We start from the raw sequence: 27,506 nt of genomic DNA, 5'->3' as shown, positions 1-27,506 counted from the left end.
TGTGTGTCTCTGTCCAGTGTGTGTGTTTGTGTGTCTCTGTCCAGTGTATGTGTCTTTGTCCAGTGTGTGTGTGTGTATTTGTCCAGTGTGTGTTATTTCAGGGACACTGAGTCGCCAAACCACCAAACCCCAAACCCTGGATAGAGGGGCTCAGTGAATGTGGAGGTGAATGTGATCAGGTGGGTCAGTGTGTCAGAGGAGGCTCTATAGAAGGACAGAGTGCCGGCTGGCCAGTCCAGATACACTCCTACTCTGTGGGAGCTGGAGGAGGGGACGTCTATGGTAGTGGAATTATTATTGTGCCTGGCAGAGTATCTGTTGTCAGAGCAGGACAGACTCCAGGAATTGTCATTGTATCCAAGACAACAGTCCTTAACCCCTCCTCTCCTGTTGATTCCTTTATTTGTCACTCCTATATCAGCCCCTCTCCCACTCCACTCTACCTCCCAGTAACAGCGCCCAGTCAGACCCTCTCTACACAGCACCTGTTCCCAGTCCTCAAATCTCTCTTGGTGATCAGGATACGGCTGCTCCTCTCTCCTCCATGTCACCTTTCTGTTCCCCTCAGACAGAGAGAGGCGTCTGTTTACTGTGTTTAGGTCCAGTGTGAGATCACAGACATCTGATGGATGAAACCAGACACAATATTAGAAATCATCATCATTCACATTAGAATGTTAACTCACTTTTCACTAATTCATTTAATGTAGATGTTTCTAGGTATCAAAAGGAGAAGTGAAGGTAACTTGAGACTTGTTGAATGATCATATGTTATACTGTATGGTAATATAAAACACACTTATTCACATTAATTACACACACTGAACACACACACACACACACACACACACACACACACACACACACACACACACACACACACATACACACACACACGCGAATGTTTGTCTGTGTGTGTGTGTGTGTGTATGTTTGTGAGTCCAGCGTGTGTGTAAGTGTGTGTCCAGTGTGTGAGTGTGTGTCCAGTGTGTGTCTGTGTGTGTGTGTGTATCCAGTGTGTGTGTGTCCAGTGTGTGTGTGTATCCAGTGTGTGTGTCCAGTGTGTGTCTGTGTGTGTGTGTATCCAGTGTGTGTGTGTCCAGTGTGTGTTTGTCCAGTGTGTGTGAGTTCAGTGTTCAGTGTGTGTGTGTGTCCAGTGTGTGTCCAGTGTGTGTGTGTGAGTCCAGCGTTTGTGTGTGTCCTGTGTGTGTGTATCCAGTGTGTGTTTGTCCAGTGTGTGTGTGTGTGTCCTGTGTGTGTCCAGTGTGTGTGTGTGTGAGTTCAGTGTTCAGTGTGTGTGTCCAGTGTGTGTCCAGTGTGTGTGTGTGTGTGTGTCCAGTGTGTGAGTCCAGTGTGTGTCTGTGTGTGTGTATCCAGTGTGTATCCAGTGTGTGTCCAGTGTGTGTGTGTGCGAGTCCAGCGTGTGTGTAAGTCCTGTGTGTGTGTGTTTCCAGTGTGTGTCCAGTGTGTGTTTGTCCAGTGTGTGTGTGTGTGTGTGTGTGTCCAGTGTGTGTCCAGTGTCATTGAGCACACTGGACACACACACTGGACACACACACACACACTGGAGACACACACACACACACTGGAGACACACACACACACACTGGAGACACACACACACACACTGGAGACACACACACACACACTGGAGACACACACACACACACACACACACACACACACAGGAGACACACACACACACACACAGGAGACACACACACACACACAGGAGACACACTCACACACAGGAGACACACACACACACTGGAGACACACACACACACACACACTGGAGACACACACACACACACACACACACTGGTGACACACACACACACTGGAGACACTAACACACACACACACACACTGGAGACACACACACACACACACACACACTGGAGACATACACACACACACACACTGGAGACATATAACTTTGTCTAAGTAAGTAATGGTAAGAATGTTTATCATACTTGAGTTTCTCCAGTCTGCAGTGTGGATCCTCCAGTCCAGCAGAGAGCAGTCTGACTCCTGAGTCTCCTGGGTGATTGTAGCTCAGGTCCAGCTCTCTCAGGTGTGAGGGGTTTGACCTCAGAGCTGAGACCAGAGAAGCACAGCCTTCCTCTGTGACTAGACAGCCTGACAGGCTGCAAAGAGTCAAATCATATTAAAATCACACTGATATTCATTTTTTCAGCATATTCAGTCCTGAAACCTTCCATATCTATTCATAAAATAGTGTATCATCAGAAAAAATGACAAATGATCAAAGTATTGCCTGCAGATAGAAACATGTCTAGTACAAATATTATAGTAGACTGACCAGACCAGTTTAAAACGCAGTATCAGTCAGAAGACAGACAGTGAGGTATCATATTTAGATTGTATTGAGTATACAGTCCACACCATATCTATTTAGACAGTGAGGTATCAGATTTAGATTGTATTGAGTATACAGTCCACACCATATCTATTTAGACAGTGAGGTATCAGATTTAGATTGTATTGAGTATACAGTCCACACCATATCTATTTAGACAGTGAGGTATCAGATTTAGATTGTATTGAGTATACAGTCCACACCATATCTATTTAGACAGTGAGATATCAGATTTAGATTGTATTGAGTATACAGTCCACAATATATATTATACTGACCTCAGAGTCTCCAGTTTACAGTGGGGATTCTCCAGTCCAGCAGAGAGCAGCTCCACTCCTGAATCCTTCAGGTCATTGTTACTCAGGTCCAGCTCTCTCAGGTGTGAGGGGTTTGAACTGAGAACTGAGGCCAACACTTCACAGGATGTGTCTGTGAGTTTACAGACAGTGAGTCTGAAACACAGAAGAAATACAATGACAGACAGGTTATATTAAAATATTTCGCTTAGCTTTCCCTGCTTACACTGTTAGCATTTTGGATTTCAGATCAAATGTTTCATATGAGGTGACAGTTTATAATGTCACCTTTTATTTGAGGATATTTTCATACATATCTGTTTCAACGTTTAGAAAAATTAAAAGCATTTTATGTATCTAGTCCCCCATTTGAAGAAGTCATAACTATTCTGACACTTAAAGTGTATTACATTAGACAAAAGTTTATCTGGTCCCATATTCCTCGAACACAATGACAACATCAAGCCCTGACTGAGAAAGATCGTGAATTAATCATAATGAGTGAGAAAGTTACAGAGGATACAACAAAACATGCTGACCTCTCACCATTACCAATAACAGAGGCTACAACAAAACATGCTAACCTCTCACCATTACCAATAACAGAGGCTACAACAAAACATGCTAACCTCTCACCATTACCAATAACAGAGACTACAACAAAACATGCTAACCTCTCACCATTACCAATAACAGAGGCTACAACAAAACATGCTAACCTCTCACCATTACCAATAACAGAGGCTACAACAAAACATGCTAACCTCTCACCATTACCAATAACAGAGGCTACAACAAAACATGCTAACCTCTCACCATTACCAATAACAGAGACTACAACAAAACATGCTAACCTCTCACCATTACCAATAACAGAGGCTACAACAAAACATGCTAACCTCTCACCATTACCAATAACAGAGACTACAACAAAACATGCTAACCTCTCACCATTACCAATAACAGAGGCTACAACAAAACATGCTAACCTCTCACCATTACCAATAACAGAGGCTACAACAAAACATGCTAACCTCTCACCATTACCAATAACAGAGGCTACAACAAAACATGCTAACCTCTCACCATTACCAATAACAGAGGCTACAACAAAACATACTAACCTCTCACCATCAACCTCAAATAAAAGGTGACATTCTGTACTGTCTCCTAATATGAAACATTATATCTCAAATCCAAAATGCTGGAGCAGAGCACCAAATGTAAAACTGTAAACTTCACTGTCCAAACACATATGGTGTGGACTATGTGTGTCTGGTAAACACATGTGGATCTGGTGAACAGTTATCACTTGTTGACCAACTATAGGAATACTGACCTCAGAGTCTCCAGTCTGCAGTGTGGATCCTCCAGTCCAGCAGAGAGCAGTCTGACTCCTGAGTCTCCTGGGTGATTGTAGCTCAGGTCCAGCTCTCTCAGGTGTGAGGGGTTTGACCTCAGAGCTGAGACCAGAGAAGCACAGCCTTCCTCTGTGACTAGACAGCCTGACAGCCTGCAAAGAGATCATCATGACTTCACAAACACACAATTTAACACCAGTAGTGTAGAAGGACAATAGTAGATGCATTTAGTTAATTCTCTCAAACATATAGATTCATCTTCCGTTTCCTAGAATTGTATGGTCATATTGTTCTACTAATGTGAAAATCAATGAATTTATTGAATATGTTATTCAATATAATATTATTTACATATTATAATACATATTTTTCTCTAAAATAAATATTTCTTCCTGATGATTAGTTCTTATATGTCATTTTATTTACTCACAGAGCAGCTCTGGAGGCTTTGACCACTGGCAGCAGCCTCAGAAGGCCTTTCTCTGATCTGGAGTATTTCTTCAGGTCAAACACATCCAGCTCCTTTTCTGAAGTCAGCAACACAAAGACCAGAGCTGACCACTGTGCAGGTGACAGTTCTTCTTCTGAGACACTTCCTGATCTCAGGAAGCTTTGGATCTCCTCCACTAGAGAATGGTCATTCAGTTCATTCAGACAGTGGAACAGATTGATGCTCCTCTCTGGAGAGGGATTCTCCCTGATCTTCTCCTTGATGTACTTGACTGTTTCTTCATGGCTCTGTGAGCTGCTTCTTGTCTTTGTCAGTAGACCTCGTAAGTGCTTCTGATTGGACTCCAGTGAGAGGCCCAGAAGGAAGCGGAGGAAAAGGTCCAGGTTTCCCGTCTCACTTTGTAAGGCTTTATCCACAGCACTCTTGTAGAAAGTAACTGAAGACTCATCTTTTGTTTGCAGTTTGTCCATTAGATTCTGATTGTTGTTGATGAATGAGAGGAACACATATACAGCAGCCAGAAACTCCTGAATGCTCAGATGAACAAAGCAGTACACCTTGTCCTGGTACAGCACACATTCCTCTTTAAAGAGCTGTGTGCACAATCCTGAGTACACTGAGGCTTCATTGACATCAATGCCAGCCTCTTTCAGGTCTTCTTCATAGAAAATCAGATTGCTCTTCACAAGCTGTTGAAAAGCCAGTTTTCCCAGTGACAGAATGCTCTTTTTATTCCAGTGTGGACCTGTCTCTTCTTTCCCAAGATACTTTTCATTCTTCTGTTTGGTATGAAACACCACAAGGTGTGTGTACATCTCAGTCAGTGTCTTGGGCATCTCTTCTCTCTTATGTTTCAGCATGTGTTCAAGGACTGTTGCAGAAATCCAACAGAAGACTGGAATGTGGCACATGATGTGGAGGCTCCTTGATGTCTTTATGTGTGAGATGATTCTGCTGGACAGGTCCTCATCCCTGAATCTCTTCCTGAAGTACTCCTCCTTCTGCGGGTCATTGAACCCTCGTACCTCTGTCACCTGGTCAACACACTCAGGGGGGATCTTATTGGCTGCTGCAGGTCGGGTAGTTATCCAGAGGAGAGCAGAGGGAAGCAGATTTCCCTTGATGAGATTTGTCAGCAGAACATCCACTGAGGTTGACTCTGTGACGTCCCAACAGATCTTGTTCTTCTGGAAGTCTAGGGGCAGTCGGCACTCATCCAGACCATCAAAGATGAACAGAACTTTGTACTTGTTGTAGATGGAGATTCCTGATTGTTTGGTTTCCATTGAGAAGTGATTGAGAAGTTCAATGAAAGTGTGTTTGTCCTCTTTCATCAAATTCAGCTCCCGGAAAGGGAATGAAAATACAAATTGGACATCCTGATTTGCTTTTCCTTCAGCCCAGTCCAGAATGAACTTCTGCACAGAGACTGTTTTTCCAATGCCAGCGACTCCCTTTGTCAGCACAGTTCTGATAGGTTTGTCTTGTCCAGTTAAGGGTTTGAAGATGTCGTTACATTTGATTGCAGTCTCTGGTCTTGCTTGTTTCCTGGTTGTTGTCTCAATCTGTCTCAGCTCATGTTCATTATTGACCTCTCCTGTTCCACCCTCTGTGATGTAGAGCTCTGTGTAGATCTTATTGAGAAGTGTTGGGTTTCCTTGTTTAGCGATCCCCTCAAATACACATTGAAACTTCTTCTTTAGATTAGATTTGAGTTCACGTTGGCAAATCACAGCAAGCTCATCTGAATCTAGAAATAACACAGAGGATATTAATATTACGTCTGTTTTAATGTCTACAGTATTGTAGGACTGTTATAAAGTTGTACATTATAATAATTGATTCTCTTAACTGACTGTATAAATGTGTAAATGTTTTCCTAATGCATTACAGACTGGTGTGACTGATTATATTATTATTGATATTTTTTATTTTTTTTAATTACTCCTTTTTCTCCCCAATCCCAATTGTATAGTAGCTACTATCTTGTCTCATCGCTACAACTCCCGTACGGGCTCGGGAGAGACGAAGGTTGAAAGTCATGCGTCCGCCGATATACAACCCAACCCAAGCTTCTTAACACAGCGCACATCCAACCCGGAAGCCAGCCGCACCAATGTGCCAGAGGAAACACCGTGCACCTGGCAACCTTGGTTAGTGCGCACTGTGCCCGGCCCGCCACAGGAGTCACTGGTGCGCGATGAGACAACGACCTCCCGGTCGCGGCCGGTTACGACAGAGCCTGGGCGCGAACCCAGAGTCTCTGATGGCACAGCTGGCGCTGCAGTACAGCACCCTTAACCACTGCGCCACCGGGGAGGCCTCATTGATGGTATTATTAATGTTGTCTCTCTCTCTCTAAATTATTGGTATTATTGATGGTATTATTAATGTTGTCTCTCTCTCTAAATTAATCACCACAACACATCCCTGCTGCTACTTGATGAGGTCACTAGGTATTGTGTTAAGGCTGCTACAATATCATTAAGTTACACAGCTACTTTAGCTGTACTTTAGCTACAGCTTTTAAATGTTATAAAACAGCATTCATCATGAGGCAGACAGCTCTTACATTTCTCCAGTGTGTCAGCAAGCTCCTTCTGGTTCATTTTCCTCAGGACGTGCAGTGTGATCTTCAGAGCCCCCTCTCTGGCACTGCTCTCCTGCTGCTCATCTTCAGGGTCCACCACTTCCTTATCCTGCTTCTGACTCTCTAAGCCTTCTGGGAGTTCTGGACTAAGAATCCTCTTGAACATCTTCAGCTCGTTCTTCACAAATGTCATAATTTTCTCTTCAAGCAACTGAAATAAATAAAGTAAATAAGTTAAGCAAGAGAATAAATGCTTTCTCATTAACACATTAATGAATGATTGACAGATCAACTTTACTTGAGGTAAACAAAAACAAATGTACATAACAGGACCACATACACTGAATATGGAGGCCAGGTCTGTTTGATGACTCTGGGAAGACTGACCACTGGGAATCTCTGACTCTGATCTCTCCTGTTGGTTTCTGTGGACAAAACATGAGATTAAATATCCTCATCCAGGGAGTGCACACACACACACACACACACACACACACACACACACACACACACACACACACACACACACACACAGGGAGGGAATGTTGTGTTTGTTTAATATTGTTTTAGGAATATGAAAATGGACAAAAGGATGAGCCTATGGATTATGAAAAACAGCAACAATAAATGGGAAAATGGGAGAGGAGAAATGACTAGAGACAGTGTTGTTTAACTCACTGACCAGGACCCATGAGTTCTTCTTACCTTTGTTCAGTAGAAAAGTCTCCCTCTCTAAAGTTTAGAGGTTGATCCATAGACTGGTCACTCTTCATGGACACACAGCTGGGAACAGGGGAGGCTGGTCTCTCCTGCTTGAATGGTCTTCAACACAACAGAGACAAACATTACATCTCTCATCTACTCTGAGCTCAGATGGGGAAACATAAGAAGAGTTTCACAAATAGAACTGAATTCCAGACGTTAGTTAATGGCGCGAGCAGTGTGTCATTTTTAATAACGATTCATTTAGCGTCGCGAACGTTGAAGAAATTGTTTATAAGTTATGTTTTTTTCAGAGACAAATAATCATGTTTTTTCTAAATTATTTCTATCTGTCTCACTCTCAGAGAAATCAGTAGTACTGCTAGGTTTTACACAGTAATAATATATATCTGCGTCACTCTCAGAGGAATCAGTAGTACTGCTAGGTTTTACACAGTAATAATATATATCTGCTAGGTTTTACACAGTAATAATATATATCTGCTACACAGTCAAATGTAACAAATAAATACATGTTTAATAAGGAATGTTTAACGTTTAATGTTTAACATAACTATATAAATGATACACTTTTAACATCAATATTTAAATATTTTAATATAATAATTCAATACAGTAATATGAGATCTGTATGTAAAACACTTATATTTGACATTTTAATCATTTAGTATTTGTAGCCATAGGGGATAATAGAAGCTGATCCGTGGTCAGTATTGTGAAATAATTCTAATGTAAAGAACATATTTGAATGGAGAAAGCTGATCTGAGAGCAGAGCTCCCTTTCTTTCCATCCTATCACTACCGGTGATGATGTAGTGGTAGCTATGGTAACTAGGATGCTGCTGGTAGAGTAGCTAGCTAGCTTACCGAGCTGTACCGACTAGCTAGGATAACTAGGATGCTGCTGGTAGAGTAGCTAGCTAGCTTACCGAGCTGTACCGACTAGCTAGGATAACTAGGATGCTGCTGGTAGAGTAGCTAGCTAGCTTACCGAGCTGTACCGACTAGCTAGGATAACTAGGATGCTGCTGGTAGAGTAGCTAGCTAGCTTACCGAGCTGTACCGACTGGCTAGCAGGTCATTTCTGTCCCTCGTCTCGATGATGATGACGAATCCGGTGAACCACAAAATGAAACAAGGATAGAGAGTGAAAAGGATCTGGCTACACTCATAATGTCCCTGACCGTAAAGAAAAATGCAAATTGAACAATAAACTTCGGTGTCTCAACACTGTAACAAACTCCGTCGTTATTCCCCAAGATCACCTCAGTCCACTCTGCGCGTAACCGGCTTGGCGCCACAAGGACTGTTCTGTACGTGGACGCGGACAGTTCTGTACGTGGACGCGGACAGTTCTGTACGTGGACACGGACAGTTCTGTACGTGGACGCGGACAGTTCTGTACGGGGACGCGGACAGTTCTGTACGGGGACGCGGACAGTTCCAGAACGCGGACATGAGCAGTGGAACACAATCAACTGAACCCAGTCTTTACAGTGGGTTACATTAGTAATATTCAGTTTTTATTATTATGTAAAACAAACATTCTATGTCTTTTTATAACAATATGTTGAGATCTGGGTCCATACCCACAAAGTGTCTCAGAGTAGAACATTGGTCGTATAAGTGCTGAGAATAAAGACATTTTACACTTATGGGTATAAATGACCTAGTTACCTACCCATTACCTAAATTACCTACCCACCTAGTCGGCAGATATTTAGGACTCCTCTAAGTAGTTAAGAGTTAACAGCAGGTGTCTTGATAATACTATAGAATAATGCAGTGAGTCAGTGGTTCCTGAGCCACATGTAATTGCTTTGTAGTAGTTAAAAATAATGTTTTTATATTTCTATGTGATCAACCCATAAATAATATAGACCTACATGCAACAGTATGTCTTGTGCTTTTGGCAATGAGTTATGTATAATAATTATGTATAACTGCATAGCATTTTGTCTTCATTTTGGCAGATTAACTCATGCTTATTTCTGAAGATTAACTCAGGTTGGAGTTGGCGCTGTGACCGAAAGGTGGCTGGTTCGAATCCCGGGCCGGGTGCTGGAAAAAACAGGTGGAATTGATCTGACCACTGGAGGGCTGCTGGGTTCACATCCTCAAAACATGAACCTTTTGTTGATCAGAACTCTAGAGGTTCTTCTTCAATGAACACTCAAATATATGATTTATTCCTTAAGGAACCTTATTTTCTAAACACATAGAGTGTATAATAATAAACACGTTGTTCTTCTGATTATTTAATTATCTACATCATGTTATTTCAAGTTCTCCCTTTGGAGCACAACATCATGTTGTTATTTAATTATCTACATGTTGTTAAATAATAATCCTAAACTGGGCATGGATATAAATTGGGCATTTGAAGGCATCTAGGGTGTAATATGTGATCAATGAAAATGAACATTGTATGCAACGTTGTGGGCAACATTATTGGCAAGGGACTTGATGCCTTCTATTCCAAAGATATTTAGAGTTGTTAAACGGGTGTGAAGAGTGTGTTGATATAACGGTAACAACCATCAGAATTGGTTTAAAAAAAATACGCATTCTACTATACTAGGCAATAATTAAGAGCAGGAAAAGTGGTCGTGTCATGTAAAAATTCTATCAAATGTCTGACATTGCAACGAGTACAGTCAGGGTGCCATGGAACCCTGCAGTACCTTCCGCAGACCCCGGATTGAGAACCCCTGCAGTACCTCCACAGACCCCGGATTGAGAACCCCTGCAGTACCTCCACAGACTCCAGATTGAGAACGCCTGCAGTACCTCCACAGACCCCGGATTGAGAACCCCTGCAGTACCTCCTCAGACCCCGGATTGAGAACCCCTGCAGTACCTCCCCAGACCCCGGATTGAGAACCCCTGCAGTACCTCCTCAGACCCCGGATTGAGAACCCCTGCAGTACCTCCCCAGACCCCGGATTGAGAACCCCTGCAGTACCTCCACAGACCCCGGATTGAGAACCCCTGCAGTACCTCCCCAGACCCCGGATTGAGAACCCCTGATTTAGCAGATGCTCTTAGAGAGATTAAAGTAGATGTCACGTGTCAAAATTTTGATTGATGACCCTATGTGAACCTATGTGAACTCTATGTGAACCCTATGTAGTGATGACGTGTGCATGTCTTCTGGTCAGGCAAGCCTGGTTAGGTGGGGGCTATGGGGTGAGTAAGGGTCCATTTGACAGGCCGTTAATGATTGATGACCCAAGCCTGATTTATGACCCTATGTAATGATTTATGACCCTATGTCATGTAGAAGGGTGCATGCCCAGGGGGGTTGGTGGGGTTGAGTAAGTGACCATGTGTCAGGTCAACCTGTTACTGTTTCTCACGGTTTGGGTTGGTTAAGGCCCCTTATAAAGCCGCTGAACAATACCTGTTTAAGAGTGCACAAGATCTTAAGAATAACCATGGAATTTGGGATCGGTACCAAAGCAGTGATGACGGTAACAACTGAAACAGGCCTTCGGGTTGCCCATAGAGCAAGGGCAAAGTATCAACCAGCAATATATGATGCGCCAGAAAAACGTTTTTTAAATGTGTATAGAACCCAAATACCGCCAGCAAATGCTCTGACAGATCAAGTGTTGATGTCTAATGGCCAGCAGTGGGGGTATCGGTTTGATTACCTGGCCTGTAGAGTGACCCTCTATACGGTAGATGAAGGAGAAGAATATACAGACCAGACTGTAGGCTTGGAATATGGTGTTGAAGACTGGTCGGTTTTTCGCAAGGTTGTGTGTCCTGAACTGAGCCTTATCACCAAGGGGTATAGTGTGTTCACGGGCCACGAGACCCGTTGGGAAGGTACCCCTGACTCCTCAGGACAAATATTTCACAGGGTGAAAATACAAAGAAAGAATGGCCGACCGTGCGGCAGCGTGGAGTTCTATATCGGCACCGAGGCAATCCGAAACCACAACCTTAGGGGTGGTGGCCTGACTGGGGATACCCGACTGCGTCTGCTTATTCCTTTTAAGAGTTGGGATGTACTGGAATTGAAAATGTTGCAACCGTTGGATGCTCTCTTTGTACAGAGCCAACAGCGTCAGAGCCTTGTTCATTTAAAGAAGTGCATAATATATACGAATCGTAAAGATTACGATGCAAAAGAGCCTCAAGAAGATACAGCGTCAGAAGAAAACTAAGTAAGCGGATGCTTTAACCCCGCCCCCCCAGATACCCAATGGCCTTGTTCTACAATAAAAAGAAAAAAGCAGCCAGTTCTTCATTTCAGCATACACCATGGATCTCCAGACCATCTACGAGGAAGCCACTACGTCATGGGGGCCCGACACTAAAGACTCTATGCCACGAAGCCCTACACTCTACGCACCCCTGGCAAGACCCGTGACACCCCCGACATTTACCCAGCCTGAGGATGTGTTTGATGGGGTGGCCAGTACTATTTTTGTGGATACAATCAAGGCCTCTGTAGCTACACTTTTAAACGTGGTGATTGGCGAATATATACGAGAAAAATGCATCGGCTGTGAGATCAATCATCCCAGCCAGCGTCGTCATCCTTGCCTCTACGACCCTCCTAGATACTACTTTTTCAATCATTTTGAGGAGCTGGTGAAAAGACTGTGGTCCTGCCGTTTTATACCAGCGCTGGTCATCGCCCTGGAGTCTATGGGTATTGCGCCGTCTATCCCTAGAGTTTACGGGGTAACCGAAGCCTTCCTACATGAACTGAAGGAGGCCATCTTCATCCATGAGAAACTCAAAGAAATCCGACACACCCTGGTGGACGACAACAAATACAGGGAAGCTGTGGTGGCTGATGTGATGCTTTTCTGGCTCAATAAATCCCAAGAGACCGAGTGACATTTTGTTTATTTAGAGCTATGGGTAACTATGTGTCTACGATGTTTGAGCGAATAAATACATTTTTTCTTTTGAGAGACCTTACAAATGTTATGCATCAGATTATTGAAAATAAAGTGAACAATGTAAAGTTCTACACAACCCACAATACAGGGGTTATTGTAGAGCGTGTGTTAAAAATGGAGCAAATCATGAAACATGTCCGACATACGGGCGAGAGTTTACAATGGTCACATATGGTATCAAGGCTTGTTGAGGATTCTGAAGAACTAGAAATAACTTTGGCTAAGATTTTACATTATTTGTTTGAACCACCCTTTAATGTGAATGTGTATCATATTTGTTGTTTATATACTTATATATCAGACGTGTGTGTTTTAAAAATTCAGCGAAACAAACCTGTAAATCTAAACAATATATACAGGGTGTTGCATGCTGTGATTGTTGAGAAAACGGGGACTTGTATCTTGCAACAAATCCTGAATTGTCTGTATACGTAATAATTGTTGCATTCTTAAAATAAAAATTCACAAACTGAAATGTTGTCGTTATATGAAAGTGGCTCATTACAGTTATTGTACCTCAGAGAGGCAAGAAGGATGGCTGAGCAGCTGTTGAAAAACATATATTATAATCCCTCTAACCCCGGGTCTTATGGGGGTAAAGAGCGTTTACAGAGAGCTATAGTCGAAGAAACAGGTAGTCTGTTAAGCGATGCTAAAGTGAATGAATGGTTATCAGAGCAAGATGCCTACACTCTACATAAACCTGTAAGAAAACATTTTCCAAGAAATTGAGTTTTTTCTACGCATCCATTATCCCAATTTCAGGCGGATCTATGTGACATGCAGTCCCTTGCCGATAAAAATGATGGAAATCGCTACATGCTAACGGTTATAGATATTTTCTCTAAATTAGCCTATGTAAGGGTGTTAAAAAATAAGAGCGGGGCAGAGGTGACCAGGGCCTTTGAATCGATCTTGAAGGCAGGAGGCGCACCCAAGAAAGTGCAGACGGATGGCGGAAAATAATTTTTTAATAAAATATTTCAGAAGCTAATGAATAAGTATAATATAGTACATTTTGCTACAGGCTCTGATTTGAAAGCTTCGGTTGTGGAACGCTTTAATAGGACTTTGAAAGAGCGGATGTGGCGCTATTTTACAGCTCACAACACCAACCGATATACAGACATAGTTCAGGATTTAGTAAACGGGTACAACCACAGCTACCATAAGACTATACGTATGAAGCCCTCGGAGGTCTCTTCGGAAAACTCTTTTCAAGTCTTTAAAAATATGTATGGTTTGTTCCCACTTCGCCGTAAGAAAAAAATGACTTTTAAATTCCTAGTGGGTGACTTGGTGCGTATATCAAAGTTGAGGGGTGTTTTCGACAAAAAATACGAACAAGGCTTTAGCTCGGAGTTGTTTACCGTTACCGAATGTCTGCCACGCATTCCGCCGGTCTACAAATTAAAAGATTATGACGGGGATCTTATAGAGGGATCTTTTTATGAGAAGGAATTACAGAAGGTCCAGTTGGGTAATGACAAAGTCTTTCACGTGGAGGAGATTCTAGATCAGAAGAGAGAAAAGGGTAAAAAATGGTTACTGGTCCGCTGGAAAAACTGGCCTCAAAAGTTCAACAGTTGGGTATTGGAGCAGGATGTGGTGGAGGCAACGGGGCTTAATTTAAACCCCTAGTCATGATAACTAGCGCATCATTCGCGTGTACACAGTTGGGCATCATGGAACACAGCGGCTTCTACCTGACTCTCCCCAGTAATGCGTCGGCACAGATATATCGTAATAATCAGAGTTCGAAGTATACAACCAATTTTCCAAAGCCTATAGAGTTATCAGAGGCTTGGGAAGTAGGTCTCAGCGAGATTACATACCCCCATAGTTGGTATAATATCAAAGCTAAGGACCGTGATTTTTATTGCAAAAGGTTCTCGGAACCTGCGATACTTATTAAGCTTAAAAAAGGTTTCTATAGAACCGTCGACAGGATCGTCTCAGAGTTGAATGAACACCTAACCCTGAACAAGATGGAAATATTCCTATTCTACAATCCAATCCATAAAAGGATACAAATCTCAGGGCCTGCTAACGGAGGTATAAAGACCAGCGGTAATTTATCCTACATGTTGGGGATGGGTCCCAATAAATGGACGTATGTGAACGATAAATTATTCCCATTCCCTGCGGATATACATGCAGGCTTTTACAACATATTTGTCTATACCGACATCATAACCTATCAAAGGGTCGGAGACAGCTGTGTGCCCCTCCTGCGAACAGTTCATATAGACGGCAAGGATGGGGACATCGTCACTGTCAATTATGACAAGCCGCACTACGTACATGTCAGCAAGAACTATATTGAAAACATTCTGGTTGAGCTTAAAACGGATCAGAACGAAAACATTGAATTTACTTATGGTAAAACGATTGTAAAACTCCACTTTAGACCCACCAAAACCTCTCTACATATATAATAGCTGTATTATATTTATAAACATAATACAAATAAAAGTGTTATGGAGCACCATCAGCTCGACCCTAACCGTTATGTTTCATACTATGTGGATCAAGTGGGTAATGGACTACCAGGATATCATGGAGCGCCGACAATGTATGGTTCGGGGATAGGAGGTATATTCCGTAACCTCTTCAGGATGGTTTTACCGTTTATGAAGAGAGGCTTCAGCATAGCCAAACCACATTTAAAATCAGCGGCTAAAAATATAGTAAGTGAGGTTGTAGCCAATGCTATGACCCGAAGGGCGTCACCAGAGGTGGAGCATCAAGAAGGCTCGGGGCTTATGATATTGTCTCGAAGGCCAAAAAAGAGACCCCCTGGTTTAAGGCGTAGACCTGCACCTAAAAAGCGGCGGTTAACTGTTAAAAGAACCTCAGTAAGTCAAAGACGGGGTAAAGTGAGGAGGTCTGTACCAAAACAGGCTAAAAGAATACTAGGAAGTATTTTCTAAAAGAATAAGTGACATGGCTCTTTTACATCGAATGTCCTCTGAAGCTATAAAGACAGAACTTGATCTTTTCACGGCACCGTTAACGCAGCATTCAATAGATAGATCCAGTTATGTGGAGATAGCCCCTCTCTCTGTTATTACCGATAACGGGCCTATCGAATTTTTCATACCAGGCCATGGTGACAACTATCTGGACCTCAACAACACCTTGGTGCATTTACGTCTAAAAGTGACCAAAAGAGATGGGTCTAATATTGCAGACGATGCCAAAGTGAGTCTCATTAATTACCCCTTGGCCACCATTTTCTCCCAAGTTGATGTGACTTTGGGTGAACGCCTAATCAGTCAAAGCAGCGCTACATACCCTTATAGAGCCATCATGGAGTGTTTACTAAACTACTCCGAAGACACTCTCAAAACCCAATTTAGCGCCGGGCTGTTTAGCAAGGATACTGCAGGAGCCTCTATGGAATCGACAGACCCTTCCACCGGTGCAAACAAAGGACTAGCGGCACGAGCTCGCTACTGCACCGAATCTCGAGAGTTTCATTTGCTAGGCCCTATACACTCTGACATTTTCTTTCAAGAACGGTTACTCTTAAATTCGGTTGATTTAAGATTAAAATTAACCAGGGCCAAGGATGATTTTTGCCTGATGTCTCCCCAAGACGGGGATTTTAGTTTGAAAGTGTTGGGGGCAACCCTTTTTATTAAAAAAGTATCTGTATCTCCGGCCGTGCGCCTGGGTCACTCACATGCTTTGATGAAAGGAAATGCCCTTTACCCTCTCCAAAGAATTACCATGAAAACCTTTAGCATACCTGTGGGCAGTAGAATCTGCAGTCAAGAAAACCTATTTCTAGGCCCTTTACCTAGATATGTGGTTATAGGTCTGGTTGATCACGCCTCTAATACGGGCAGTTTAGATAAAAAAAACTTTAATTTTCAGCACTTCAATGCAGAGTATGTAGCGCTCTGTCAGGACGGACGTCAGGTTCCGGCGAAGGCTTTCCAACCACAATTTAATAACAACATATCTGTGCGAGAATTTTACAATCTATTCCTGGCTACAGGGCGACATCTAAAAGATCTCTCTTTACCTATTGACAGAAATGATTTTGCAGAGGGTTACACATTGTATGCTTTCAATTTATCACCTGATGATGACACCTCAGGAAATCTGTCTGTGGTGTCCCAAGGTAACCTCAGGCTGGAAATGCGTTTCCGTACACCTTTAGCCTGTACAGTTAGCATGATTGTTTACGCATGCTCTGATTCAATCTTGGAAGTGAATGCCCGAAGACAGGTCTTAGTGGATTATTATTAAGGACCTTTGAACAAAGACATGAATACCCAAGAGTTGGACGGGCTCATGAGCCGCTTGATTGGAAAACAATTTTGTGGAGTGTTGGCTTGTGATGAATTACCTATTGAGATATGGCCTGAGAGGCCTGCAATGTTTATTGTCAATACACATCCTAAACACATGCCTGGTGAACATTGGCTAGCTATGACATTAGAACAGGAAGGTGGACGAAAAATCTCAACTTTTTTTGATTCCTATGGCTTTCCCCCCGGTTTTTCACATTTCCCTAAATCTATTAAAGATTTTTTGACCCTAAACGGTACAAAGATCTACTACAACATCAAACAAGTGCAAGATAACCTTTCCACTACATGCGGTCACCACTGTGTATTTTACCTGTGCCAAAGAGCCCGGGGAGTTTCTTTTGAAGATGTTATGTCTCTTTATAAGGATGATTTAAGAAGTAATGATAACCTTGTATCTTGTTTTGTTAGAAAATATCAAAAGTGTTCAAATGTGTGTCCTTTAAGAACGCGTAATCAAGGCGTATGCTCACGTCATATGTTTCAAGAATGCCACAAATGTTAACTTGCTTATTTTTCAAATAAAAAATTTATTGAATTTAATCATAGTCATTCAAAAGTCATTTTCAAAAGTCTAACCACGCCGAGAGATCGGGTTTAGGAAAAGGTCCTGAGACGTTCATGGGAGTAAATGAGTTAGCATCATCGCTTTCATAGGGGGACGGTGTCGTTGGGGCATCTTTAGGGGTGCTGTATCTCGTTGAAGGCTTTTGTTTTAAAGCTTGAATCTGTTGACGAAGCTTATGGTTGGGTACACCGGAGAGGGGGATGTTGAGGATTGCCAGGGCCTTAAGAAACTGACGCCAGCCGGGAGGCCTTCGGTCATCAGCAACCTTGTGGGCAGCCGTGGTACTTTTAAGCAAGTCCTGCATATGGGACCCCCTAACCACAGAGCCCTGAAGGATAAACTCTCCAGAGTCGTTCCAAGCAGCTATCCCCTTTGAGTCTTTTATCTTGTTCATAATGTATTTAACATTCTTCCTGTTACGTAAAGGCACATGTGTCAGTAGGTCATGCATAACTTTATCTTCAAATGGCATTTGAGCTTCACCCGACATATTATCTCCACTAGGTAAGATCGACGGTACAGGCCTTACAGGGGCATGGCTATCGTTAGGTTCGACATCTGTTAAAGGGTCCGGTATGGAAAGGGTTAAATGGTTAGTCTCTCTCTCTCCCCTTGCTTTACCCGAGTCAAATACCTTTGCATTAGGTTTGTGTATTTTTGAATCTTATCATAGGGGTTCAATCCTTTTCGGTTCAAAACATCCTTCATGGCCGTATCCAAATCATTTTCCGCTGTTTGTCTGATATCTTCAGGACCCTGCATTTGTTTTTTAAGTCTATCCAACTCTTGTTGAGGCACCAAGTACATTTTAGTGGCCATCACACCACGTGTTCAACCCCCACGTCTGGCCGCAATAAGGCTGGTGATGAAGGGCACGGCTATACTGAGTAAAGGTAGAAGAAAACCCCCAGACTGTTGTATACTATGTCTTTTCTTTTGAAGACTGGCCCTTTTATTGGCAAAGAGTTTGATCGCTGTCTTTTGTCTCCTTAATTTTTTCAATTGGTTCAGGGTGAGTGGAATGCGTCCTTTGAGAAGATTCAAAGCAATCTCACATAGGGCTAATATGAGATCTGAAGAACAGCGACCCAAGATGGCCTTCCGTTCTTTAGCTGTAGAACCTACTAGCCTTCTCAAGAGGGGGAGGTTTCTTTTTAAACGCAGAGACATAGCGTTTACTTTTTAGGAAGGTATGCAGCAGGCCTCTCCCCCGGAAACAGCCCTGTACGTAGCCTAAGGTGTTCTGGAGTATTTGCTTTTAAATCCACGATTAAATAAGAAAATGGCTCTTTGGTAGCGTCCTCATAGCTCTCCATAAAGTATGATTTCCGTCCAGGGTACATCTGCTGAGCTAGAGTGCTAATTTGCAGTTTGTCTCTAGGATTTTTAAACAATACCATGTAGTTGGCATTCAAGCTAATGGTCCGACTATTTTTACCTTGGTGAAACACATTCTGGACCAAGTAAAGCACGGACAGGTTTCTATGATGAGTATATTGGGTAAAAGCTCGTGCAATTTCAGGGTGTTCGCTACCAGCAAATAGCATATCGTCCAAAACCAGCAGATTATTTACATGTGGGGGGAGAAGTTCATCATCAGACAGAGAATCGGGTATTCCTTCAACAAACTTGATTTTTATTGTCTTCAATAATTCATCATACAGAGGTTGGTAACATGAATAACACCATACAATATTGTCAGGCTTTTGAGATAACACATGTTCAGAATTCTCTAAAATACTTTTTACAAAAAAAGTTTTACCACTGTTTGAAGGGCCTGCAATTAATGCTGAAAAAGGCAATTGTAGACGGGGGTCAAAACCCTCGACAGCAGTCATAATATCTTAAGCTTTAAGACACACTGGGGCTTGTAGCATAAGTCAGTAGCCAAAGGGCAATGTGGTACCGTCAGGCAATAGCTGTCTCTTGTCATAGACTACCCTGAATCTTTTAGTGAGTGGTGCGTTTCTTAGATGGAACCCCTTTTTATCCCTCACTATTTTGTTGTAGGAGCTCAAAATCTCCAAGTCACTATTCTTGTCCTTTACGAACCCCTCGACCAAGCGCGTGATTGATTCCAAGTTTACACGCGGTGCATTTTCATAGTTTTGAGTCACGCCTTTGGCTTTCAACACCACGTGATTGGCTTTAGTCCTAAAAGCATAGCTTTTTGGACCACATGAGGACCATTCTGTAATATGGTCACCCTCTTCGAGTTCACTCGTTAAACCCCCAAGATAGTTGCTAAGTGGGGGGGTCCAATCCCCCGGTTTGCTTACATAGACCACAGAGTCTGTGTCGTGGTAAAGAACCCGCCTCTGAAGCTGTTCCATGAGGGTGTACAGTTCAAGGCGGCCATAGGCTGTGGTAAATGCTGCAAGAAACACATTTACATTACCCGGGGGTAGAACCCACTTTTGGTGGCGCCTCCATTGCACCAAGGCAATGTCTTGACTCAAGAAGGAAAAATGTGAAATTTCGTATTGGTCCGAAAAAACAAATTCCAAAAATTCTTCGGGGTCTTTAATGATCGAAGTTGTTAGCATATTGCATCTCTGCGCTAATTTCCCCCAAAGGGAGTTCAAGTACAATTTCGACACATTTCTTTTGGTTTTGTTGACCTCTATTCTGTCAGGGTCAAGAAGTATGCCTTCTCTGTCATGGTAGTCTTGAATGTACTGGTCTTTACTTTCTTGATCTGTGACCGATGCAGGATAGCCTGAAGCCATCTGCTTGCATCTCAAGAAGGTTTTGATGTACTCTTTAAAAAGTGTGTCTGATTTCCTGGAAAAGTTCCACACTTCAAAGATTTTGGCCACACGATACCCCTTCTCTAAAGCCTTAGAGAATTCTACAGTGACCCATACACCGGTCAGGGCTCTTTCTTGATCTGTGTGATCACAGGGGTTTTCCTGGTTGTGGTTTTCACAGCATGTGCGACAAAGGGGAAAGAAAAGTTTTCCTTTAGGACCCTTGTAAGGCAACACAGGTATAAACAGCCCCCTAGGAGGGTAGACAGTCGCTTTGATTAAACCAAAATAATTTTGGGGTTCGTCAAAGTCGCTGTGAATAATTTCAGGATGCCCTATAGGATAGAATGAGGAACTCATTACATGAGGATATAGGGATGTAAAATCTACATAGCCTATTGTCTCGTCAGGTTGAGCTACATAACGCAATGTCAAAGCATTGGTCCGGCCTCCAAACAAGGCCTGTCGCGGTTCCAGGGGCTCTGGAGGGTCATAATGGGTAAGGAAGGCCTTAACACTAGGATCTGCCTTTTTGAGGGCTGTCCATTCGTGCTCCCACAAAACCACAACTTTTAACCCGTAAGTAGCCTTTAAAGAATTCAGTTTGTCTTGAAACTCTTGGTACATTTCCCCAAAAGTCTTTTGGGTTAGGACACACAAGGCGTGGGGGACAAAGCATAATTTACAACCGTGGAAGAAACAACCGTTGTACTCATACACTGTCTCAACCCCGTCAATCTGTGTGTATCCATCTACATGGTAAGGCCCAAAAGCCTTCTCCCCCCGATTCAAAGCATGTTGGATAAAAATATCTTTATCCTGGGCCAAGTACTCCAACCATTGAATGGAACCACTAGAGTAGGCCTTGAATTGGCGTCGGTAGTTGTCTGGCGATGGGATAGCTATAGATTCAGGAGTTAGATAGTGTGTACGATAGGTTTTCATGCACGCTGATGCAATAGTTGTACAGCTCCAGGGGTCAATGCCCGCATCTTTGATTACCTCTTCTCTGAATCTGAGGCATCCTTCACGAAGTATAACAACGTCATTGTCACAGTATGATTCCATCTCTTTATGGAAATCAAAAGTGCCATGTCTTACGGTCTCGTACCATGTCATGAATCTCTCACGCTCTTTGGGAGACATTTGATCACACCCGTACATTTCGGGGGCTGGATAAGATCCTATATAATGTAGATTCTCCTCAGATGTGAAGAAATGAGGGAAATAGCCTTTGACAGAGTTTTCAAAACCCAAGGCCTCTGGCATTTGAGCCAATCTCATGGGTAAGAAGCTTAAGCTGTCAATGTATCTCTGTTTGAAGGTGGGGTCAACAAAGCATAATATTTTACTCCCTTGAGCTATGACACTGGGGGCCACGCCTTGCTGTATCAAAGGGTTCAGAAGCAGATAGGCGTCATAGGCCCTAGCATTGTGAGCTATAAACGTGAAGTTTCTGTACTGGGCTTTTCTAAAATGTTTTAGAAAGAGCCTGGCACAATTGGGTCCCTCGGCCGACCATTTTTCACCCTTGAAAGTCATGGTTGACACAAAAATAGGCAAATGAACCCCTGATTGCTGATTTGTCTCAAAATCATAAAACACATATTTCTCTGTATGTTCATCTTCAGCCAAGGGCTGAATGTAACACTCATGTGTTACTTCTTGAACCGCTTCCGCGTCTCTGCTTTTCAAAGGACCTTTACAGATTGGGCAGTGTATAATTCCACAAACATGAGGTTTAGGGCTATCTATTTTAAGGTTGTAATTGCAATGACATTTTGGACATTTCTTGTTAATGTCACAACTGCTTACAGATTTACATGCCTTGGGATGCCATGTTTCAGTTTTGTGTTTTTCGTAACAGTAGGCCGAACGACATGTGCGGTGACAATCCGCACAGGGGGTCAAGTTTAGCGGCTGCATAGGGCAATGTTTATCCAGACATACTGAACAGTTGTAACGGCACGAGTGCCCCCCCCATGCGTGTGTAGCCGGTATGACAGGCTGGACAGACATATGGAGCACCTAAAAAGGCTGTGATGTTAGTTACGGCATAGTAATGCTCATTTTGCACATAAAAGTACATAGTCTTAGGATGTGGTTCGGGTATATTTTGGAACTTGAGGAGAGCGTCATTAGCCCTACTGTGGTACAAAACCACAATCTTGATGTTCAGAAAGTTTTCAAATTTGACTATGTCTGAGAAAGCCACAGCATCCTGTATACCGAGACCCACCGCAGTTTGTAGCTCTCGAGCTTTTTGTAACGCGGCTTGATCAGTACATCCTGGGCTGAGTAAGTGGGCCAAACCTATGGCAAAACATAGCTTATTACCTGGATTGTGAACGTTTATGAGATAGGCCCTTTTATTGCTTATGATTTCGGACTGCATTAAACTCTCGAGCTTTCGTCTCTGACCCCCGCCCCCTTGTGGTTGTCGTACTAATTGTACTACAAGTTCGAGGGTCCTATCTGCTAGCACGTTTAAATTTGACTGAACAAGGCGTTCTAGCAGTTTAACAAATTGTTCAAGCTCTGCTTCACCATTCTGTAAAATAAGCGATACCTTGCTCTGTAGACTGTCTCCACAAATTTCCAACTGTAAGAGATCCCTAGGTTCGCTATAATCTCTAATCCTAGCTAACAGTTCATTCAAAGTGTCCATAAGCATTACGTAAAACACAGCATATTCCCGAATCTGACCCCCCCATGCGAAATTGAAAAACTGGCGAACCTCAATATTGCTGAATTTATTTCGACGCAAAACATGTACACTTCGATCAAGACCTCCCCCCTCCAGATTTGCTAGGCAATTGTCCAACTGTTCAAAAACATCGTATTGGGTTTCAGACTCTTCGGACATTGGTGTTAAAGGCTGATTTATAGGTGTCTGGGGTGCCGAATTAAACCTAGCGCTCTCGTTCTGTACACTGATCTCAAGACCGCCCCCCTCCAGATTTGCTAGACATTTGTCCAACTGTTCAAAAACATCATATTGACTTTCAGACTCTTCGGACAATGTTGTTAAAGGCTGTCTTAGAGGTGTCTGTGGGGCCGAATTAAACCTAGGGCTCGCGTTAAGCTGGGTAATTAGAGATATGATGGTTTCGGGAATCTGTGTTAACATGTTTTCCTCGGAAGGCCCTGACTCATTCATACGTGTAATAATGTCTATGAGTTCGGAGGGAATCTGTGATAATAGATTTTCATCTATTGTCATTATGTCAATTACCCCCGAATCATTCATATGGTTAACTATATCTTGGAGCTCTGTAGGGATCATGGCTAAGAGGGTTTCAATTGTCTCACTTTGGTCTATAGGGGGCGCCATCTGTCTAATTAAGGATGTGTGTGTGTGTGTGTTTACATGTGTGTTTTTTAACGGCGGTATTTGCTTGTTTTAGCCCTAATGTTTTTTAACATACGGGGTAGCTCGCTATGCCAGAATGACACATCCTGATTGTATTGATGCTCGAGTAGAATACACACGCGCCTCTGGAGTAGAGCCTTTCGTGATTTTAAACCCAGGGTAAACGCTTTGAAAAAACGTTCTTGGTCTATTTCAGAATCTGCTGTTTCCCCCACAGAATTGGCCGATTCAAGAAGGTTGGCAGCTTCACAGAACATCAAATCGTCTACCTCAGAAATGTCATTTAAATCTTTGAAATCATCAGGTTTCGCTGTTTTCTTGACTGGTGTCTTTGGAGCCTCCTCGGGGATGCTTGTCTGGGCATCCTCCGATGTTTGTGCGTTGTCTTTATAAGCCGGTGAGGAGTCTGAAATAAAAATAATACATACAAAAATAGGTTATTAACCCTAAAATATGTTAAAAATACTAAATACATTTCAGATATAAGCCTATATATTAACAATACATTAATTAAATACCTCGGCTTTTTTGACGAGGGCTGTTCTGAAGAAGCTCTGAAACCAGGGGCTGATGTCTTTGTTCAACCTGTATTACAGCATCTGCAGGTTCGGTAGATGGTGAGCCTGAAAAAACAACAAAAAAAAACAACAAAAAAACAGCATTAGGCCTTGTTTTAACATATTCCGGCATAAAAAAAAATATATATATAAATATTAAAATAATAATATATAATTGATTCATACCTTGTCCTTGGAACGACGTCTCGTGAATATCGGCCAAGTAGAATTGTTCGGGTGAAGCGGAACTGTGGATCTGAGCACTAATTATCCTTTGGTGTTTAGAAATATGGGGGACAACGTTGTCCTGGCCAAGGGGAGTTGACCTGCCGTTTAAAGTCTCTGTTCGCTGCTTTTGTGTAAATACATCCTGGGAGTAGGGCAGAATTGTCTCGTAGTCATATGCTTCGCAGAAACCGTTCAGGCTCCATAGGGCCTCGTTTAACCTTCTAGGCTTTAGGTCCTCTGTAAACATATAAAATAACTTTTAATATAAGATGCCCACACTTTTTGTTTTTAAGGTATAAATATTTTTATGTATGGAATTCTTGGAGCTTACTTACGTTTACAATTCAGGGTAGGCGTTTGTTTGTCTGCACTTTGTTCCGGAGCCCCATTGGATGGTTCGAGCTCAGTTATACCTCGGAGTATCTGCGTGAATGCTTCAGAATCTATAAAACATTCGACAATATTAAAGCTATAATCACTTTAGCTAATATTGCCTTGTTATACGGTAAGCATACTGATCCTAATGATTGTTTAATATTTCTATAACATCCCACGCTTTTCAAACAATTCCCCACAACAACCAAATCTAATAAAGATTTATTTCAAGAACTCACCTTGCGATAGATCCATTAGACTGTTTTCCCCGATTATCTTTTTTAACGCTTCAGTCCGATAACGATTCTTGGAGTTTCTGGAGGTGCTGTTTGCATCGGAACTAAAACGCTGCTAACATTGCCCCCTGGTTTCTAGCGCTTTTGTACCCTACGACCTAGAGAAAAACCCCTGAATGATTTTTACATAGCATTTGGGGTTTGTCGTTTTTTTCGGGCTATACCCCCACCCATGGTATATTTGACACATTTCAAACACATGGTATTGGGTGTGTCTAAACATTAGGATCCTTTTGGATCTTCTAAAATCTCCGGGGTGCTAGCACCTAGATGCAGGGGGTGGGTTGGTCTCGACATCGCTGGGATGAATGACTTTTTAGCCCACCTAAAAAATAGTTTTATGAAAGGCCTTTAAGATTAGGAGTCGTAAGACACAATATTATTGTTGGGGGGTAGGCATCTGTTTTGCAGGCTAGTGTAAACCTTGGTTTCAAACGACCCACCAGGCATAGAGAGAGAGAGAGAGAGAGAGAGAGAGAGAGAGAGAGAGAGCCTTGAGCGCAGATGCAAGGGTATTTTTTTAACAAACAACCCGCCCCCCTTTTTCTGTTTTTGAAACACACACACACACACACACACACACACACACACACACACACACAGCCACTACAGAAAACTCCCTCACGCACATACGCGCGCACATGGCTTTTTCCGCAAGTTTTTTCTCAGGGACTGACTGCGCTAAGAGTGAACAAACGCGAGAGTTCATAACGTGGTGAGATTCTGATTTTAAAACCATTTATTTCATTCAAAATATTTAGTACATACATTTTATATCCTTACATTCTTAAGGTATTTTACGATGCCTTTCTTACAGATCCTGGGAGCTTATGCAACCAACCGCCATTGTCCGTGTCGAGTTCGCCCTCAAAAGGCAAGGCTCTCTTGCTAGGTCCATCAACACTTGGTAAGTTTTCACTCCAGGGGTAGATCCTCCGTCGGGCCTTTTGGTCTTGACTCTGTCTCAAGGAAAGCCTCGCCCAGCGCTTTAACTGTTCCCCATTTTGGAAGAGAATGTCCAGCTTATTCATAAGTGTTATGAAAATTGGATAATCCACCCATTTAAAACTAAACACAGGAATAAAAAAGTTTACATGTTTGCGTGCTCTGGAAGCTACAGGAGAATTGACAGACTTTGTAGCATTAGACTTATCATAAAGGTCACAGGCTAAAATTGTCACTTTGTTGTCAGGGCTATAGTCCATTGAAGCAATTCTTAGAGCCTTGAGATCACTGCGGCCGCAGACCTGTTCTTCCAACGCATATCCTGGCACATTTGTACCACTCAGGACCTGTTCAATTTTACAAAGAGCCAGCCTGATGTTTAGCCATTCTCTCATCCCCAGAGCCGGGGGAAAACTCCCAGGTTTTGCAGGATAAAGGGGTTTGGGTCCACGGTCTGTGAATATCTTTACCGTAGAATCCTCCGGGTGGAATATGTAAGACATGTGGCCCTCACTCGTACCCAAAAATCCTTTAAAACATTCTGGAGCTTCACACAGAACTTCTTCAAGGCTTTGGTCACTGGGTTCATGACAAGCCGAGCATAACATCCCTAAAATTGGCATAGGTGTCATTTTTGTTTAATATTCAGGGGGGTTATCATGTACAGTCTTAAACAGGTATTGTTCAGGCGCTTTATAAGGGGCATTAACCACCCCAAACCGTGAGAAACAGTAACAGGTTGACCTGACACATGGTCACTTACTCAACCCCACCAACCCCCCTGGGCATGCACCCTTCTACATGACATAGGGTCATAAATCATTACATAGGGTCATAAATCAGGCTTGGGTCATCAATCATTAACGGCCTGTCAAATGGACCCTTACTCACCCCATAGCCCCCACCTAACCAGGCTTGCCTGACCAGAAGACATGCACACGTCATCACTACATAGGGTTCACATAGAGTTCACATAGGTTCACATAGGGTCATCAATCAAAATTTTGACACGTGACATCTACTTTAATCTCTCTGCTCTTATCCAGAGTGATTTACAGTAAGTGCTTTTTTAGGTGAGACAACCCATATCACATTCAAATATACAGGATACGAACATTCCATTCCTGATGAACAATGGATATATAGTGTTTCATCTTAAGATAGCTATTTATTTTTTGAATGAACTCGATAAATTCTTTATAAATGGTCATCTTACCTCTTAGCTTTGGTGTCATGTCCCTCAGAGAGATGCATTTTAGAGGCAAGGCCCCCCTCCTCTCTCGCCCCAGAGAGACTCATTTTAGAGGCAGGGCCCACCTCCTCTCTCTCCCCAGAGAGACTCATTTTAGAGCACTGACCCCTAAAC

General features: G+C 42.6%; 1 protein-coding gene across 1 annotated transcript; it reads right to left on the bottom strand.

The window, feature by feature from the left end:
- Window positions 1-27,506, bottom strand: LOC116363225 (NLR family CARD domain-containing protein 3-like). The gene is made up of 8 exons (XM_031817031.1): window positions 27,357-27,506; window positions 7,787-7,903; window positions 7,422-7,506; window positions 7,064-7,292; window positions 4,471-6,241; window positions 2,662-2,835; window positions 1,939-2,150; window positions 1-622 (listed from the first exon to the last, which is right to left on the bottom strand). The coding sequence occupies exons 1-8, from the start codon at window positions 27,482-27,484 to the stop codon at window positions 93-95; spliced, it is 3,246 nt and encodes a 1,081-aa protein (XP_031672891.1). The 5' UTR covers window positions 27,485-27,506; the 3' UTR covers window positions 1-92.

Source organism: Oncorhynchus kisutch, unplaced genomic scaffold, assembly GCF_002021735.2.
Source record: "Oncorhynchus kisutch isolate 150728-3 unplaced genomic scaffold, Okis_V2 scaffold917, whole genome shotgun sequence".
In the NCBI taxonomy this organism is placed as follows: domain Eukaryota; kingdom Metazoa; phylum Chordata; class Actinopteri; order Salmoniformes; family Salmonidae; genus Oncorhynchus; species Oncorhynchus kisutch.
Note: the sequence above shows the minus strand (reverse complement) of the source record. Positions and strands in the feature narration are given on the sequence as shown.

Coding starts and splice junctions, on each gene's coding strand:
- LOC116363225 (XM_031817031.1), bottom strand. CDS start 27,484: ATGAGTCTCTCTGGGGAGAGAGAGGAGGTGGGCCCTGCCTCTAAAATG. Junction 7,293..7,421: donor ACCTGGCCTCCATATTCAGT/GTATGTGGTCCT, acceptor TATTTATTTCAG/TTGCTTGAAGAGAAAATTAT. Junction 2,151..2,661: donor TGTAAACTGGAGACTCTGAG/GTCAGTATAATA, acceptor GACTCTTTGCAG/CCTGTCAGGCTGTCTAGTCA.